We start from the raw sequence: 18,785 nt of genomic DNA, 5'->3' as shown, positions 1-18,785 counted from the left end.
AAGACTATTTGGCATTGCATAAACTAACTTGGTTAGCTACCCGCCGAAACATAATCTAACAAACTACTTTTGGGAGATAAGCAAGATGATCTCAGATCATCGAGGCTAAATCCTAGAAAGGCTTAGTTTTCAATAAAGATCCTAAAATAAGGTACTAACCTGAAATCCCAAAAATGCATAATTGTCACAAGTTGTGCATAGATATTAAAAGATTAGGATACTCTGCTGAGTTGACTAATCCTACTCAGTTCAAAAGACGATTTCTACCTTCCATATGGCATCTGCTGTTCTCAATTCTAAATAGATGTCTGACATCGAAAACCGCGGGCATAGACACATGCAGCAGTTCATTTCTAAAGTTCTTTCATGGAATAGTCTTTTCAAGAAACTATGACTATGCGTTAGTCATATGGAATGAACTGGTAGAGCTGGTTAATGCAAAACGATTTCCGTCTAAAGCAAGAAAATTTGTGCCTTTTCAAAGATTTTTGCAATTGTTTATCAAGGTCATGATGAATGCAAATGAAGATATTCCGGCCAGACCAAATTCTGAAAAAGGGCCAACATTTGTCATGACCAGAATTCGGCAACATACAGAAGTGGAAGATTTGGATTCAATAATGCCAGTACCACCAGAACTTATTGCCTTAGCTGATCAGACCGCTTAGTGCGTAATAGATTATAGGCGAGTGATAGATCCAATAGCTCAACCAGAACCGGTTGAACTTGCCCAAGGATCACCTCATGCCTCTGTTGTGAGAGAGGTTGAAATAGAAGAGCGTGTTCAGAAACATGGGTTACCTAAACAGGGAAGTAAGTTGAGAGAAAAAGAAATTGAGAGGGGTGAACAGGCGGGGGGAGCGTCTGATCAGCAACGTACTTCAACTGTCAGTACTTCCACAACTTCCTCAAGTTTGGAAGCTACTGAATCTGACAATGAGGCAGATTCTGGTGATGATCAAGATGATGATGATGATGGAGTAGATGATCGTGTTCAATCTATTCCTACTCAGAATATTCCTGCTCAGAATATTCCTATTGGAACTCTTGTTGATGACATTAATGACATATTTCCTGAATATTCAGCACAACAACCTTGTCCAAGTTTACATTYTTTGTCATTCAACGTTGAAGAATGCGATGATTACGATCGTATACTTCAAGATCTATCTGATGAAGGAGGAGATGAGGGTGCTTCTGTCGAAAATGAAGAGAGGTTGAAAGAAAGGGAAGAAAAAGAATATGGAGAGGGTGAGAGTAGAGCAGAAAAAGATGATCAAGCTCCTTCCCAAGCTGAAACACTTAGTCGGGCAACCACATCTGCTACTGACATTCATCCGTTGAATGTTAGTATTGAACAAGACATAGCTAGCCCAGCTATGCAAATGCACACCCTACCCATCTACTCAACTGGTTCTCAACAACCAGTTGTTTCAATTTCACAAGGGGATAGAGAACAACTGCTAACTACTTCTCATTTGGAGAATGTAGTTATTGAAATAAGTAGGCCGCTGACCCAGCCTACGACTTCGATTCTGTGCACCTCGAGTCTAGAGCCAATACACATAGGTACACATGAGTCAGGAGCATCTGTTGCTCTAAGTGCAGTTTTTAGTGAACTTGCCGGAACGACCAGAGTGATGTCACTTGACATTTCACAAGGACAGGTCGGAAGTCCTACCAATGCTAACATTATGCCAACATTGAACGTAGGCACAACAGTTTATTCAACTGTTGTTACAACTGGTATTCTAAGTAAACCAGGTGTGAGTTTACCCGACTTCGTATCAAGGGGATGTTTGTTTTGAATTTTTGAGACTCTTTTAAGAAAATTATTTTGTAAAGTGTTGGGTTATAGTGTATGGTTTTCTTAGAAAGACCGGTATTCTCTATAACCTACAGCTCTGATACCAAATCTATCACACCCCGCTATAGCGGAAACACGAGGTATGGCAGGTAGAGTCTCATAGCAATAGAGTATAAATAACACCACCATACATTATCATTACATTACATCACTAGCCAAAGTTTACATTCCCAAAACGACAAGTTTGTAAATTATAACGAAAAATTCGAAGGTGATGTTTGAAACGCAGTTTCTTTTAAATGCCACCATATGCTTTTCTTACCCCTGAAAAGCATGTTAAAACAAGTGTCAACTACAAGAGTTGGTGAGTTCACAGGTTTTCAATGTACAACAAATCTTTATGCAATAATTAGTTCGAGTAAGTCTTTTACTTACTCGCAACAACTTTCATACGTGTAACACTTTTAACGAGGCACAATGTGCTCCAAGTAATTTTAAGTGTTGGGTCACTACTAAACCTGCGACAACTACGCCCTTTATACCGAACTACCTCAGCGGTGGTGTTTAAACCACATGGATAGAACCCGTGTTTTAGTTAAATGCACCCCTACTCGTCACTAAAAGGTGAGATTGTCAATCCAAATAGCGCTATCCACTTAAACTATCGGCTCATACGAGTTAATAAGTAGTGTAACCAAGTGGGACTTTTTGATTAACCCAAACACAATTTTTACTAGCGTACATAGTGTTAGTGCTCGTATTCACAATTTCATTTATTGCATATTTCATATAATCAATTTGTATCCACGATTTAATCACATTGTATATTTCATACAATCAAAACAACTACTTTTATACGTGCTTTTCCCCCATAAAAAACGATGGATTTAAAAAAAAAAGGGGGCCGTGAATACTCACCTCTTCTTTCACGGTGAAGATGGTTGAGTGATCGAACGGTGCGTCTTGGTAAAGTCCTTTTAGTGAATCCCTACAGAAAACGAACGGTTGTCAACGTGTTCGGCTTTTAACTCTTAAAGGTTAAGGTTACTATTTTACCTTTACGTCTTATAAAATGCCTCTTTATGTTCTTAAGAATAAAAAAAATCAAGTTTTAAGCACTTTATATGCTTATTATAGGGTTTATGGTTTAAAAGTCCAATCTTTAGTGGTTTTAGGAAATTATGCATGCTGACAGAATCTTTGTGACTCAAAAATGTCCATGGTTCACTCTCATCCAAGAAGTATATTTTCCAGAATTTTTTATATGTTTTAATATACTGAGTTAGGATCATTATGACCAAAAGTCAAGATTTTTGGATGAGTGTAAGGGTCTCAAACAAATTTTACCAAAACAGTGGTTATAGCTTTCAAAACAGAAAACCCCTTCTTAATGTTACACTCTTTTGAAGGAGTTATACTTATTATTTTTCAGTGGTTCATGAATCGTTTTAAAGCTAACACATAAGGCTAGCTTTTCCAAAAATAATCATTATATTTGGGTGTATATTTTGGGAGTTATGGTTGTTTATTTATGCATGTGGAAATCTGTCAAGTTTAAACAAATTGCACACTTATTTTGTAAAAATTGGTTGAACCCCTAAATCACCATGTTTTTGGGTGGGATTAGACTCTTTTGAAAGCTAACACTTTAAGCCATACTCCAAAGGTAAAATTTCATAAGTTTTGATGTGTCTTCTAAGAGTTATAGATGAACAATGAGACACAAAATTTCTGACCGACCACTGTTGCATACCAAATTTGTTTTGGGTGTTGTGAGGTCATAAGGTCATATTTTCTCATTATTCCACTTGGGTTTGAAAGCTTATACACTAAATATTATTGAGAAAAAAGAGTCATGCTTATTGGGTCCATACACAACCAGATATGGTCGTTCCAAACTCATGCAATGATTCTGTCCAGGAAAAAAGTCATTCTTTTATGCAAAAATGGACTTTTATGCATCATAATTTTCAAAAATGATGATTTTATGAAAGGAAACCACTCTACTATTCAATATTAAAGTAAGAACAAATAAAATACAATATTTTTGTTATCAAAAATGAAAGAGAACTCATATTCCATAAAAAAAACACAAAAATGCAAGAAATGAAGGTTTTTCTTGCTTTTCAAAAGTTCTAGATGGTTAGGTCACGGATTTTCACCATATTAAGAACATTTTTCATGTCTTTGGTGTAAAATCTACCCTTAGAACTTAAAATAAAGAACACCTCTCCTTTGTAAACAATAAAGTATGAAAATGACAAGAAAATGACACTAAAAGTGCATAAAATAAAGTCAAAACACTAACAAGTGTTCTTACCTTTGATTAAAAGATGATCCTAAATTTCTTCAAGTTTTGCTTCTTGAATCTTTCTTTTCTATGATTGATATGGCTGAATTTTCTTTCTTGAAGAAGAAGATGGAGAAAGGGAGTTGTAAGTGAAGAGTGAAGAGAGTAAGGAGATGAAATGTTGAAAAATGAATGAGAAATGAGTATTTTAAAAATTCAAAATGTATTTATAAGGAGAGGGGAGGGGGGCGGCCACTTGATGGGCCTATGGGCCTCTCTCTAAATTTTTTTTTTTTTTTGTAAAATTAGCCCATAATTTAATGAGTTGGGTATTTTTGTGAGAAATTGAGAAAAAAACATAAATTCCTATTTTATGAGATAAATAAATTCATAAAATATAATTCAAGTAAAAATATTTAAAATATGTAGACTCTATATTTTATGCAAGTTTTAAAAATTATTTGGAGTGTTTGGCATTTTATAAGACGATCCGGTTGGTTACGGGTCATAACAGTGTTTTCTACGCAACCTATCGGAATTTCTAACTACTTAAGCTCTAAATCGCTCTACTTGAGTGTTAATAATATTTCTAAAGTGATATCTAGCTACTAACCTGGTATTTAAATTTCCGGATGTCACATATATCAAAGCTATTGTTCGACTTACAAATATGATGATGTTATTGTTTGAAATTCGTTAGCTAATTAGGAATCTAAGCCATTAGAAGAATCCATATGGAAGCTATGAACAATTGTCCGGTACACATCTGCTTTGTGCTGTAGGGAGATATGAAGAAGCATGTTCACAGATGATGTTGTTGACTTGTTTACCACTGTACTTGTCTATTGCTTGCAAACTAACCATTGTTTTTTTTTTAAAGTAGTCTACCTTGCAGTAATGAGTGATTTTGGACAAATTGGGTTCTCTTTAATGCTTTTTCTCCAAAATTGTTCATTGTTGCAAACCAAATGTTTTTTTTTTGTATTTTGACAAGAAAGATGGGTTGTTTATGTTGAATGATTCTTATAAAGTTAGAAATTAGTTTCCTAACTTATGGGTTATTTATTGGTACTTAATTTCACTTACGCTTGACCAGGTAGATCCTTTCTTACTTAAAGACAGACTAGTCTGTAAAGAACGAAGATGTTAAATAAAATTTCAAGTTCTTCGTGTTTAAGGTATGTTCTACTTTCTCACATTTTGAAGGAATTAATTCATGTTCATAGATATCTCTCTCTGTAGTTCCATGAGATTCAGGTGGAAAGATACTCTGCCAATGTTAGTCTTCAAGAAGATTCTACACGTATAACTAGAGTTCGAATATTTAATATTTCTTCAAGAAATGCAGTTGTTCTTGAATTAATAATATTGTCGGGATAAATGTGGTTTTAAATTTGAATTTGTACATTTTATGGTCGGTCTTGATATAAGGATTGTTCAGATTCTTTGAGTAGTTTTACGGTATTGACCGGCTACGACATTTATTAGATGTTGTTATGTTTCAATTGCAGGTGTTTTAAGTAATACCAAACTACCAGATAAAACGAGTGTATCAACCCGGTTTGCAAGGTAAAAATGTCATTTGAATGTTCACTTCATTGTTTGTTTTGACTCTTTGGTGTTATGTGGTTAAAATGAAATCTTGGTGTTTAGGGTTGTGACGGCAGATTTGGGTAGTCTTGAATTGAACTGAGGGAGTATGTTTCACATGATAGGGAAGTCTTAACGGGTATTTCATGTTAGCTGTAGCTTAATGGACATACAAGATAACTCTTAAGGGGAGAGCAAAGACATTGAATTCTTTATAATTTGAAGTTCATTCCTACCCCGTATGTGCTATGACTGATATCAAGTGCAGCGATTAATCGATCGATATATGTTTTCTTTATTAAGTTAGGTTTTATTAGAGTAAGTTCCTTTGAATTCTTTATACTTTGAAGTACATTCCAGTCTCTTGCTTTTTATTTGGAGGTTTAGAATGAACGGAAGGTATATATGTATTATAAATGGATGTAAATTGTGGTATTTTTCTCTTGCCAACTAATGTGTAGTTCTACTACTAGCATTTAAAATGTGCTAAAATTATATAGTGAGAGGAGTCTTTAAGACAAGGAAATGATCAAAATCAAAATCTATTTGATTAAGATTAGATATTATGATAATATCGGAAAAACACCAAAATATATCATCCAATTGCGTTGTTTATATAATCTTGCTCATCTCCTTCATTTTTGTGTCATGCATATGCACTTGTGGTTTATACTTGCTTTAAGTTGTCTGGTATACAATACATGATAGTCTTGGTGATGCTATAAGGGTTCCCCTTACAGAACTTCCAGACGAAGATATAGACCTCTGTAGAAAATTGGCCAATTTTGGTATGGAAGCATCCAAAATTCAACAAGGGGTGGTAGGTTTTTGCACCGTTCTTTACTCATTAAAAACACATGTACTCTGAGTCTTAAAGTTCTCTGAGAACCATACTTGGGGGTTGTTTACACCAATTGCTTACTCGGTAAGTGTTTACCGGTAATTGTAAACACTTCCATTTAAATTACTTCTTAAAACTTTAGTCCATTAAAATGGCATTGTATGGAACATTTTTATCCGGTAAGCACTTGTTGGTAAGAGTCGTTACTCTCACTTACTGTATAAGACTCTATTGTCCTTATTATCGCTCTTACCGGGAAAGATTCTCTAAATCATTGTCATGTTAGTTCGATAAGGTAAACTGGGTAAGCGTTTAGTAAACAACCTCTTACTCTAATTCTTATTGTATGTCCCTTCCTAGGCATCGTTTGAAGAGAAGCAACGATATTTTGAATTTGAATGGTGAACCAGTGATTTGCCTGTGCAGGAGGAGGTTGGATTGCAACTCTTTTGAAAATTTTATGTTGATTGCATTTGATTATATGTTTTATTGGAAAGATTATACTTAATCGTCAAAAAATTAGTGATATGTAAAAGACAAAATGTAAGTTACATCATCGTTAAAATCTCCTTTAACAAAACCATTGAAGCTTCAAAATCGTTAAAATTTATGGCACATGCCGCATTGCGCGGGTACACAACTAGTTTATCTATTAGATGCTTTACAAATAGGTTTTCTTTTTATTTATTATTTATTTATTAGATGCATTACATATTTGTACAAAGTGTATTGAAATATGTACACTCATAAAAACATTACATAAACTGTTAAAATGATTAAAATGCCCCTCATATGAGGGAATTTAACGGCAATAGGTTTAAGGAGTTAGGATGAGGGATCCAATCCATAACAAACAGAAACCACAATAATGATACTTGTAATTATTTTGTTTGAGAGACCTAATCCATAATTTACATATAACCACAAGGACAAAATTTGTAATTTAGTCTATTGTTTTCTTTTAATTGTTGTGAGTAAATTGCATTTTTGATCTCATGGTTTGTTATTTATTATTATTATTATTATGTTTAAATAAATTGTATTTCTAGTAGAAAATTGAATTAAAAAGTAAAATGATCATAATATCTCTTATTTAACGAACTTTTTTAATGGTGTTAGTCCTCAAAGGATCCAACCAAGCACTTTTGCATGTTACAAGGATCTTTTTTACAATAAAAGTTGTATACAGACCCAAACCAAGCAATTTTGCATGTTAAAAGGATTTTCTTACAATAAAAGTTTTGTACAGGACTCAACCAAAAATAGACCAAATTTGGCAAACAAGATTCATTTCTTAACGATTTAGATGTTGTCTCTTAATAAAACTATTAAGAGGTAAACAAACAACCTCTGGATGAATTTGTAGCCGTACATACAAATTTAAAATTTTAAATGATTAAGTTTGAAAAGATTTCAAGCTTATTTTTTCATCAAAATGCTATTGAAAAAATCAGATGGCAAAACCAAATTATGGTTTTTCAATCTTCAACTAGCATATTATATTTATTTTAAAAATAATATATTAAAAAAAAATAAATACAACTCCAATAATTACTCTGTTTTAACAATTTTAATATTAAATATACCATCAAAATATTCAATATATTTAATCAGATATTATTTTTCTACTTTAAACATTTATTTCTGATACTTCTGTCATAGAGTTTCAAAGATTTTACCAAATTTAAAAATTTTATTCCTCTCTATTTTTAGCATATGTTTTAATATAGTTGTTTAAATTAAAAAAAAAAACTACTAAATTCTTAAAATCTCTATTTTAACATAGTAATTGAAGATGCTCTTATAATTACAATGTTTTACTACATTGCACTGAGCAAAAAGTGGTTATTACCAATCCTTTTAATCGGTTTCCTCAAAACGTACCACCATAAAATCAGTTATAGTGTAAAACAGTCTCGATCTGTTAATCGGGACCTGGCCTAGAATATGTAGATGAATAGACTGGTATACAAGTCTTCAAGATCCAGTTACTTAACCGATCAACCAATGGGCAAGCACCACATGACGTTTTAAACGAACAAATTGAATCATAATCGGTTAACCGGTCATCTAAAAAGAATCCAGATATGCACCTAGACAATATTTAGCAAGATTAATCGTCCACGAAAAATAGTCGTGTAGAAAATTCAATGAGTTTTAGAGGAATGAGAGTCAAAATGGTCACAACATTGATAACGGAACCCACAATCCGACCTCATATTCACCCTCATTCTCACCACTCGGTTTTTTATTATAAAGGCAGATACTCCCACTACTCATTTCATCACTACTCATTTCATCGACGTTTGAACCATTGACCTCATGAACTCTACCAATGACCCTTTGGTTCCCATTAGTAGGATAATGAACCTTCTAATTGCAAGGAAAAGGAGCCGCAAGAACCAAAGGGTCGTTGACTCAGCCACACAGAAGGTAAATGGTTCAAACCAAGAACATTTGAACATCCGCCAATTCACAAGAACATTCAACATACAACTACATAAGAGGATGTCCATCGTCAGCACTACACATTCTCAATTCAGGCCAAGAGCCTATTTATAGACCTACTCAATTCAACAACACAAACACCAAGTATGACAACAAGTTAAAACACCAAAAGCATCCTACCAGCCAAATGAAAAGTAACCTCATAAAGGTCTTACACATCCACCTTGTTACATCACTAAAGGCTTCTGCATGAACCATCAAATCAAAATAATGTTAGTAGCAGAGAAAATAACCAAAATCTGCACCATTTAGATCAAGATGATACTTGCCTTTCGTATACTCCCTGAAACAAATGTCCGCAATTAAAAGGAACACGGTTTTAGAAATGTGTAATTGTTTACGCTTTTTAATCAACTAAATGACAATTGTAGCTTAATACTTGATGAAGTAATGACTTTCTTTCTCATAATTAAGGGTAGAAGTAGAAAGTCTACACTTACATTTGAATGTAGACACTTATTTTGGGACAAAAATTAAAATGGAAATGTGTACACTAATTTTGGGAACAAAGGAGTATACTATTACCCACTTTTGAAGCAAATTGGGGTTCCTTCGTGCACTGTAAATGTAAAAAGGTTTGTGAGCGCGGAAATGATGGGGGAGGGGTAATTTAGCAAGTAGAAGGGGTACATTTAGAATCGCCAGTACTATTTTTGCAGGGGTCCTACTATTTGATCCATTTTGGATTTTTGGGTCCTACTATTGAAATCCATTTTGATGTTGATGTGTGTGAGTACGAATTGGTAGGAGGTTCATATTGAGGTGCTGGTTGCATATTGCATGTATTGATTGGGATACTTTGGAATGCAAATGTCAGCCTACTAAGCAATTATGTAGAGCATAGCTCTATTTTGGGATATATGGCTTCCTCGGCAGATAGTATGCTTTATTTATCCATAACTTTATATATCATATGACCAACAATATAGTCGCACATATGTAAGACATATAACCGTCTTTCCATCGTATATAAACCTTTCCTGAACAAATAAGAAAGTGCTAGCTTGCATGTTAACCAGGTATATTCCACCCGGAGGTAGGGTCTCGGAGGGGTAAAATCTATCCAGACCTCACCCCTGTCTCAAGAGACGTAGAGACTGTGTTTGAAAAGACCCACTCGCTAGTGGAAAAGCTTAACTAATGAAAATATAAAGCACAATAATACTTTCACGAAGCACATAGCAAGAATTTAAATAAAAAATTATAAAAGAATGCAAAGAGCCTACCTAGCTAAATAGCACATATAACACTCCCCCCCCAAGAAAAAAAAACCAAAGGAGCTCCCTATTTCTATTACTCCCTCTAACCGGAAAAAAGAATCCACATTTCTATTTTAGTTTGTCCCAACAAAAGTCCACTTTCAGGAGTAAGTGACTACTTTCTAATTCTATGCTTAATTATGAGATAGAGAAATTCATTACTCCCTCTACTATTAAGAGGTAAAATTGTCATTTAGTTAATCACAAAGTATAATATTTACACATTTTTAAAACTGTCTTTTCAATGTGGACATTTAGTTTGGGACGGAGAGGATAAAAGATACAGCAAATCATGGATGATAGTCGACAAATAACAATTGCATTTTAACGTCAAATATCATCATTTTCAAAGTTCAAGGTAAGCATGGGAAGCAGTGAACTGACCTCATCCATCATCTTGGGAAGTCCTGGCTTAAGCATCTCCCTGTGGTTCTTGTTCCTGCTGTTGTGGCCAAAGAGGCTGAGCCATATATGGATTAGGCTGCTGTCCATAAAGGGCTTGAGGATCCACAGGCTTACCCATATACATCCCAGAACCACCAACTTGTGGAGGAGGCATATAATAGTAAGGGAGACCCTCAGTTGGAGGTCCAACAGGAAGGGGACCACCCCTAGGGATGGTCGATGCAAGTACCTCATCTTTTAAATCCTCCCTTGGTACTATATCAACCAAGAAGTCGAAAATATCAGTCCTCGTGATTGCAGCTGCAATGTCATTTTTCTGAAGTGTCCTTCTCTTGTTCTCTTCTGTGTGATTCCAAGACCTTAAAGTTAACTCAAGGATGAACATTTCACATGCACGGGCAAATATGACTGGGGCTTCAGCTGATATCATCCTCACATCCTCATCTGCCTTCATGATCTTCTTAATCCTAGCCAAGGGTAAACTATGGTTTTTAAAATCGGTTGTTTGTTCGATCTCCTGGTACTGATTTGCCCAAAAATTCTGGAGTTGTTGATGCAATTGCTGTTGCTGTTGCTGGTGGATGTGCTGATAAGCAAGTTGCTGTTGTGCAAGCTGTGTTGGAGGTGAAGGAAGACCGACTGATTGTGGGGTTTGAATTTGGTTTGGTGGATATGGGGCCACACCATATGGCATCTGACCTGAGCTACCCTGCCCATGCTCTTGCTGATCCATACTCAGAGGCTGTGTTCACACCATAATACGAAATTAATTAAATTAGAATATTATGAAGTGAGACTGAAAACATCATACCAACAAGCATATATGTAGCACACACAAGGATGTAAAGAATGGACGGTCAATCCATGTACTACATACAGGAGTGGATTTAGGTATACCTAGGAGGTCCCGTGCCACCCCTCAATTGTCATGACACAGTGGGAAAATTTACGGCTCTAAAAGTGCCACTATTGTGATTCGATTTGTGCCACCACAGGGCATCGATGCCGGAAACTGAGAGGCTACAATAGCATATGTTTTGAGTTTGATGGTTAACAATGGTGGAACGCAAAAACCCTGACTGTAAATCGTTGAAATTGGATCTGCTTTCTTAGTGTTTTGTACTGTATGTTGTAACTATAAGTGATTTTTATTTATTTAATTACAGTAATTATTCTGTGACACAATTGGAAAAGACTTATGGATCCGCCGAATAAAATTAATGATATAAACCATGGATGGCAACACGAAGAAACCTATATAAGACCTCATGCACAATTAACACCAACATGAATATAGTACAATCAAAAAGTAAATGCATCAAGTTGCTCAGTAATTTCGCAGGAAATGAAGACGATGAAATTAAATCATCTGATATCAGTTTCATGAAGGGACTATGAATTTGTAACATTTGTGTTCGCAAGAAGTATTCAAAGTCATGAACTTTTTAGATTGAAAAACTTTGTTACATGATGTTATTCTCCAGATACAAAATACAAACTGATGGCACTTCAAATGTTTCATGTGGTATAGTATAAGCAGCAAGTTTCCCATGTTGTGGTATTGACCTAGCAACATGGCTACAGATCAAAGTAGGGGTGTACGCGGGTTGGGTTGGGTGGTTTTTGACATTTTTACAACCCAACCCAATTAAGACGGTTTGGAAAATCTCAACCAAACCCAACTCATTCAAAAGTATAACCCAACCCAACCCTTGCGGGTTAGGGCGGGTTGGGTTGGGTTGGGTTGGCGAGTCTAAAATTCATAAAGTTGGCAAATGAAATATGATAAATAATATGAAAAATATACCCAACAAAGTAAGCAACCACAATCCCGTAGCAAATAGAGAACGATTTACTCACATGCTCACAGCAACCAGAGTCCCGTAGGCCATAGCAAGCAGAAAAGAATTCAGTAACTCGAGAAGCAGAATTGGGAGTATGAATTGGGGACGAGAACGAGAGCAGTCCGGTCGGCAGCAAGCCAACAACCACAGTTCGGTCGGCACTCGGCAGTAAATTATAATTTTGTAAATATTATATATATATATATATATATATACACATATACATAATTTTATACTAGCGGCGGATTGGCGGTTTGGGTTGGTTTGAGTTATGCTAACCCAATTTCAACCCTCCTAATTAGCGGTTTAGCGGTTTGGCGGGTTGGGTTTAGTTGGGTTGTTAGCGGGTTGGGTTGGGCGGGTTTCATGGATTGACGGTTTTCTATACACCCCTAGATCAAAGGATCATCAAGAGGAATCATCTCATGCACATGCAGGTCCATAATCATTCAGAAGCATCCTGTCCTAAGGCCATTAAGAGGACCGTAATATTCAAAGGATCCTCTTTCCAGAAGAAATGCAAGCAAGGGGTCTCCTAACAACTCCCACAGCCGACACCAAACGGGGGCACGAATACCACTCAAACACTCAAAATTGTAACAGCCTGAGACTGAGTTAGAATTCCTTTAGGTCTTGGATAAATCAGAAATATTTGTTCTGTCTTTAGCAGTTGAACTATTAGCGGTTCAAGTTGGTCATTTTACTTCCTTAATCTAGCTGTGTGGTGTCAGTTATTTTTCCTTCCATGATCTACCTTTTGTGTAATGCGTTGTAGTAGTGGTCGTGAATATAGGAGAATGGTTATGAAGTCTATGTATTCAATATCTTCTCAGAAATGAAATGGAGGGCAGAAAATTATCCCAAACTTTGTGGTTTGTTCCCAGCAGAAGAGTTCATTTAGTCATCATCCCAGGAGCTTGGCCGCGACCTATCATTGGTATCAAAGCTCGATACGATTGAGGCCCTGGGGGCTGGCCTCCTAACAGTTAGGATGCAATGCAACAACTTGAGGACACCGTCAACCGGTTGTCTGAAATTCTGTTGGCCAATGGCTGAGAAGGATTTGCCCTGCACCCTCTTAAGAAGAACAACGGCAGCAGACAAATGATTTCTTCAAGGATGACAAAATTTGGAATTCCCAGAATATGCCAGGGACGACCCAACTGAATGGTTTAACCCTGTGGCTCCATTTTTTGAATTTTCAAAGCACAGCAGATAAACAAAAGGTCTCTCTAGCCGCTTTTCATCTTGAAGGAGAATTCAATCAAAGGTGGCAGTTGCTGCGGCTTGCAATCGTGCTTACCAGGAGGAAGATCGTGTGGTAACTTGAGAGTTATTTGAGGAGGAATTATGGGCTCGTTTTGACCCACAGAGTGTGAAGACTTCGATGAGCTGTATCCAAGCTAAGGCAGGCTGGACCCCTTCGTGATTACTGAAAGGAGTTCGAGATGCTTGGTAACCGAGTTCAGAAGACGCTGGCCAGGTCGTTCATGGGCGGGTTGAGGTCAGAAATTTCTGAAACAATTTCTATATTCAAGCCCAAAACCTTGAAGGAGCCGACAAGCTTGGCTTGCATGAGAGACGAACAGCCACAACATCAAGGGGGAATCTAACGATCGCCACTACTGATGACAACCCGTTAACCTACCCACAACCATGACAACACCACCTCTCAAGAAACTAAGTTGGTAGGAGACCCCTCCAGATCAAAGTTGAAACAGAGTCCTTGTGTATGTCTCTGTTGCATCTCCTACCAACTTTTTGATAGGGAGGGGGGAGACCCCTCCAGATCAAGGCAAAACACTAAACGCTAAAAGTAATTGTTGCTTTTAGCGTTTAGTGTTTTGCCTTGATCTGGAGGGGTCTCCCCCCTCCCTATCAAAAAGTTGGTAGGAGATGCAACAGAGACATACACAAGGACTCTTTCAACTTTGATTACAAGTACCCTCCTGGTCATCGATGCAAAGAGGCCTCAACTATTGCTGTTGGAAGGGAACATCAATGGTGAGGTAGGAGAGACTAAATAGGGCAAAATAGTTTGCATGTAATCCGGAAATTTTTCTGCACATCTTAACTGGTTGTACAACCGCAAAAGAGTTGCACAAGCAGTTGTCAAACTTGAACCTTGAGGACAAGGTCCCGTAAAAATGTGGGGTATTGATAAATCAATATTTGGACCGAGCCTTAGTAGTTGAAGTATTAGCAGTTCGAGTCGGTTATTTTACTTCCTTAATCTAACTGTGTGTGTCGGTTATTTTTCCTTCCATGATCTAGCTTTTGATTATGCATTGTAGTAGCAGTCGTGGATACAGGAGAACAGTTACGAAGTCTATGTATTTAATATCTTCCAAGGAATGAAAAAGAGTGCATAAAATTGTCCCAAACTTCATGGTTTGTTCTCACTCGAAGAGTTCATTTAGGCATTATCACAAGAGCATTGGTTGGGACCTATCAGTGTTGCTCAAGCTAGCTTGCTCAACCACCAGAAACTACAAGTTACAAAAGCCCATCAAACATCTAAGTCTCCACTAGATCACACGATAATGTAAGAAGGATTCAAGTGAAAATAGAAGACACAAGGTTCCATAGAACTAAGCACCATACTAGATATACTCCAAACCACTAGGAAAAATGGCAGCAAACAAGAAGATGATTGTCCTCTGGCTAAAATGTTCTTAAATGACCTGCCTGGGTGTTAAGGCTTTCTTCTGTACTAGAAGTAATTACCTTACAATGACACCATACTAAATACATGAGCTTTAAGTGAACAACTGAATATCACCTTTGAAGCAAAAGTGGCATTGGGTAGAACACACCATCACAAAAAAGGTGTTTAGCAAGATGTCCAGAACAAGAAAATGAACTAGGAGGATTAATGTTAAGATCCAAAAAGTAATTACGGCCAACAAGGAAGTCAAAATTAACTACGACCAAGAAGGAAGTCAGAAGGGAGATTAGAAACTCTTCAGTCTTCACTATTCTTGTGTGGTAACTAGCAAAATAGACACACATGCCCTGGACATCTCAAATTGACAAAGTACCATAGACACAAGGCATTGCAACTTGCAACCATATTTCTGGGGTGGTTTTTTTAAAATAGAAAAACTTTTAAGGTTACCTGAAGAGACTAGCCCCAAAAGAAAATACCACCTTGTATTAAGTCATGGTATGTACACACACCATATGAGAATCTTGTCAAGTATTGTATGTTAAACATTGTGGCAACTTGCTATAGAGTAGAAGATAGAAAACTCTTGTAGGCAATTTGAGCTGATTTTGAAGATTTAGGTTATAGAAGAGAACCTTAAGAGAGGAACGGTGAAAGGTTAAATAGAAACACAGCATACCTAGATTTTAAATATCAGTTAGTTAGCCAGCTGTCGGCATTAGTTAGTTGAGGTGGATAGAAATCTGTTAGCTGTAAGAAGGAAAATCTGCCACAGGAACATCACCTCATATAGAAGCAACTTATACATGTATCTGCTGCAACCAAGAAAGAATGAAGAAAATATGGACGGCTATTTATCTGTTTGTTCCTCAAACCAAACTAACTTAGGATATCTCACTCGGAAGTGACAGAATTGCCTTCTACCCCAACGGGTAGACTGTTCCTCAATCTACTAATTACACTAACAGCCTTAATAAAACTACTTGCAAACAATTTTTAATGTAAGAACTTATAGTTAGTAACAGTAACCAAGTGTCAAAACTAATCGGGTTTATAAGATGAAGGAACCCCTTCAAAATACCATACTAAGAGAATGCATGACCATAAATCTAAGAGTGAAGATCTGGGAACAGAAAGTGCACGCCAACCACCTCTTTTCTGACCACATGATCAGTGTAGGTAATCTGCCAGAATTTCATGATGTTTCTGGGGAAGAGCAATTAATGGCCCCATTTTAAAAAAATTCGTTTTATTGTGGTAAGATCATGCCGACTTGGTGGATATCCCAACTCTTCAATTTTAAATTGTGCTGTCACAAAAATGATCATGAAAAATGAAATTCCATGTTAATTGCTGTCACTTTCTTAAATGATTTAGCCACCAATCACTATCGTAATAGAGTTCAAATAACCTTACAAGACATCCATTACTTGCTTTGGTTTCCTCATTTCACAAAACTAACATCCACCAGCTTTAGCAGTTGTACATTGGGAAGATACAATCTTTGATGATTGCCTAACACAGAAAAAAAGCACCAAAAGAGAAAAACCACAAAATTGATACTATTTTCTCTTTTTTCTCTCTTATAATTAATGGGGATGAATGAAAAAATCTTTATCCCAGATCGCCTCATATAGAATCTGAAAGTTCTCTTTCCAGAGTTTGAATTCTCATGGCAGCTGGTACCATGCTAGTCTAACTCTTGTTTCTATCTCCATTTTGGTATCTCCAAAACTTTCAAAATCAGTTCAGTACCACAAATTTTATTGCAAAGAAAATATTGTGAATTAACGGTTCGATTTAAAAACTTCACAAACAAACAAACTGCCAGTAGAAAATAATATGAATCATGCATTTCAAGGTATTTATTTCATAACTATGAAACCTCAGCTTATTCTAATATATAATACACACAGTTACCACAAAATAGAAAGTTTTACCAATACTTTTTTAAGGATTACCTAATTATGCAAGGAGAACAAAATGCAACCTTAAAACTATCTCTGAAAGCAGTAACAAGTAACAACAGCTACACTTATGCTCACATACGGTATAGCAAAATTGCGATGTCCTTCATTTGAATTTGATGTTACAATGGCAAAAAAATGCCATTTTCTTCAATGACAGCAAGAAGCAGAGAAAAAAAGGAGGGGCTAGAAATGGAAAATTTTAATAAGCCGACAAGAACTATTAAACTCAACTGAAGAAATATTAAACACAACCGAAGAAAATCCCTACATGAACACAAGAAAAAAAAAAAAAAAAACTCCTATTTAGGATTATGACATACACCACACAGAATGGTCAATATACGTAAGAAGTGTCATAGATAGAAAATAGAAATATCTATTTCTCCTTTTAGTATTGGTAACTGGGGAATATGGAATAGTGTCTTAAGAACCTCCTCTGCACTCATATACAGGCAGCAAGGACATAAATTACACCATCTATGATCTGTACACTACACAACTTCAACAGTCCCATTTGCACTCAATTAAGTTCGTTTCAACGATGAAAAAGACTATATTAGAGAAATGGAAAAGGGTAGAGATGGAAGTAGGTTAAGCAATCCATTCCTAGCTTTTCTAGTTACTAAATTTGAAACATACACATACCCATCAATCTTCTCTTAATTTTTGAGGCTACAACCAAATACAATGACTGGCTGCGAAATCATCACAATACAAAAAAACATACACTCGAATAAAGCAGCAATAGAAACACGAACTTTACAAAATATCTCTCGAACATGCATATGACAAAGCCATGAAAAGACTCCATAATTGGGAGCAGATATACCTTGATAAGTTATTATATACCTCGTAATAGTCTTTAGTAGCTCCAAATTACTTCGATCAAACCAAGAAAGAGCACAGCAGAAATCTGAAAAACATACAAATTGACGGAGTTAAATTAGAGAAATCAAGCTCTGATAGAATCAGTAATTAATCGAGCATAGAGTAGAACCGTTGGTAAATTGGTTGATTTAGAACAGTCATACAGATAGATCAGTTAGGGTTTGCAAGAGAAAAAGTGCATTAAGGAAAGCATGATGATGAATATCTAGTAGTGTAGCTATTTATATAGACGCGAGTTTCAGTTCAAAAAAGGGGTTAAATATGTGTTTAAAAAAGAAATGCAATAAAATGAAAAAAGGGATAAATTTTCCATGTTTTTAAATCATAAAAGAAAGAATAGATGTTATTTTCTTTAAAAATTAATTAAACTAGTTATTTTAATTAATCTGATTTTATCTTTTAGCCATTTTTCTTCCGTATTTATTAATACAACACTCCGTCCGTAAAAACACACGTCCGCAATTGTGAATCTAGCTAAACGATAATTATTTTTATTGTTTCTACCTACATCCGCAATTGCAAACCTGCTCCCAAACTTTCCGAATTTTACACTTTCTATCCATGTCCGTAATTACGGACCTGACACATATCTGCTAGAGGTAAAACCCTAATTTTATTATTTTGACCAGATCTTACATCCGTAACTTTGACCATTTGACTGCCGCAATTTTCGAAAAAAAATCTCATTTTCACGTTTTTCAGACATGTTTAATTA

The 18,785-nt window shown here is 36.0% G+C and overlaps 1 protein-coding gene across 3 annotated transcripts; it reads right to left on the bottom strand.

Annotated features, from left to right (window-relative positions):
- Positions 1 to 8,992: 8,992 nt before the first annotated feature.
- On the bottom strand, positions 8,993 to 18,271 carry LOC112500198 (nuclear transcription factor Y subunit C-3-like). 3 transcript variants are annotated; one of them, XM_025103559.1, is made up of 4 exons: positions 18,180 to 18,271; positions 18,012 to 18,095; positions 10,680 to 11,442; positions 8,993 to 9,221 (listed from the first exon to the last, which is right to left on the bottom strand). In XM_025103559.1, exon 3 carries the CDS (start codon positions 11,431 to 11,433, stop codon positions 10,708 to 10,710), a length of 726 nt encoding a protein of 241 aa, XP_024959327.1. In that variant the 5' UTR covers positions 11,434 to 11,442; positions 18,012 to 18,095; positions 18,180 to 18,271; the 3' UTR covers positions 8,993 to 9,221; positions 10,680 to 10,707. The 3 variants fall into 3 exon arrangements, with proteins under 3 accessions (XP_024959327.1, XP_024959328.1, XP_024959329.1); XM_025103560.1 differs by having other exon boundaries at positions 18,032 to 18,095; XM_025103561.1 differs by lacking the exon at positions 8,993 to 9,221 and adding an exon at positions 9,282 to 9,319.
- Positions 18,272 to 18,785: the final 514 nt, after the last annotated feature.

Source organism: Cynara cardunculus, assembly GCF_001531365.2.
Source record: "Cynara cardunculus var. scolymus isolate 2C chromosome LG 17, CcrdV1, whole genome shotgun sequence".
NCBI lineage: Eukaryota > Viridiplantae > Streptophyta > Magnoliopsida > Asterales > Asteraceae > Cynara > Cynara cardunculus.
This window is presented reverse-complemented; position numbering and strand designations above follow the sequence as displayed.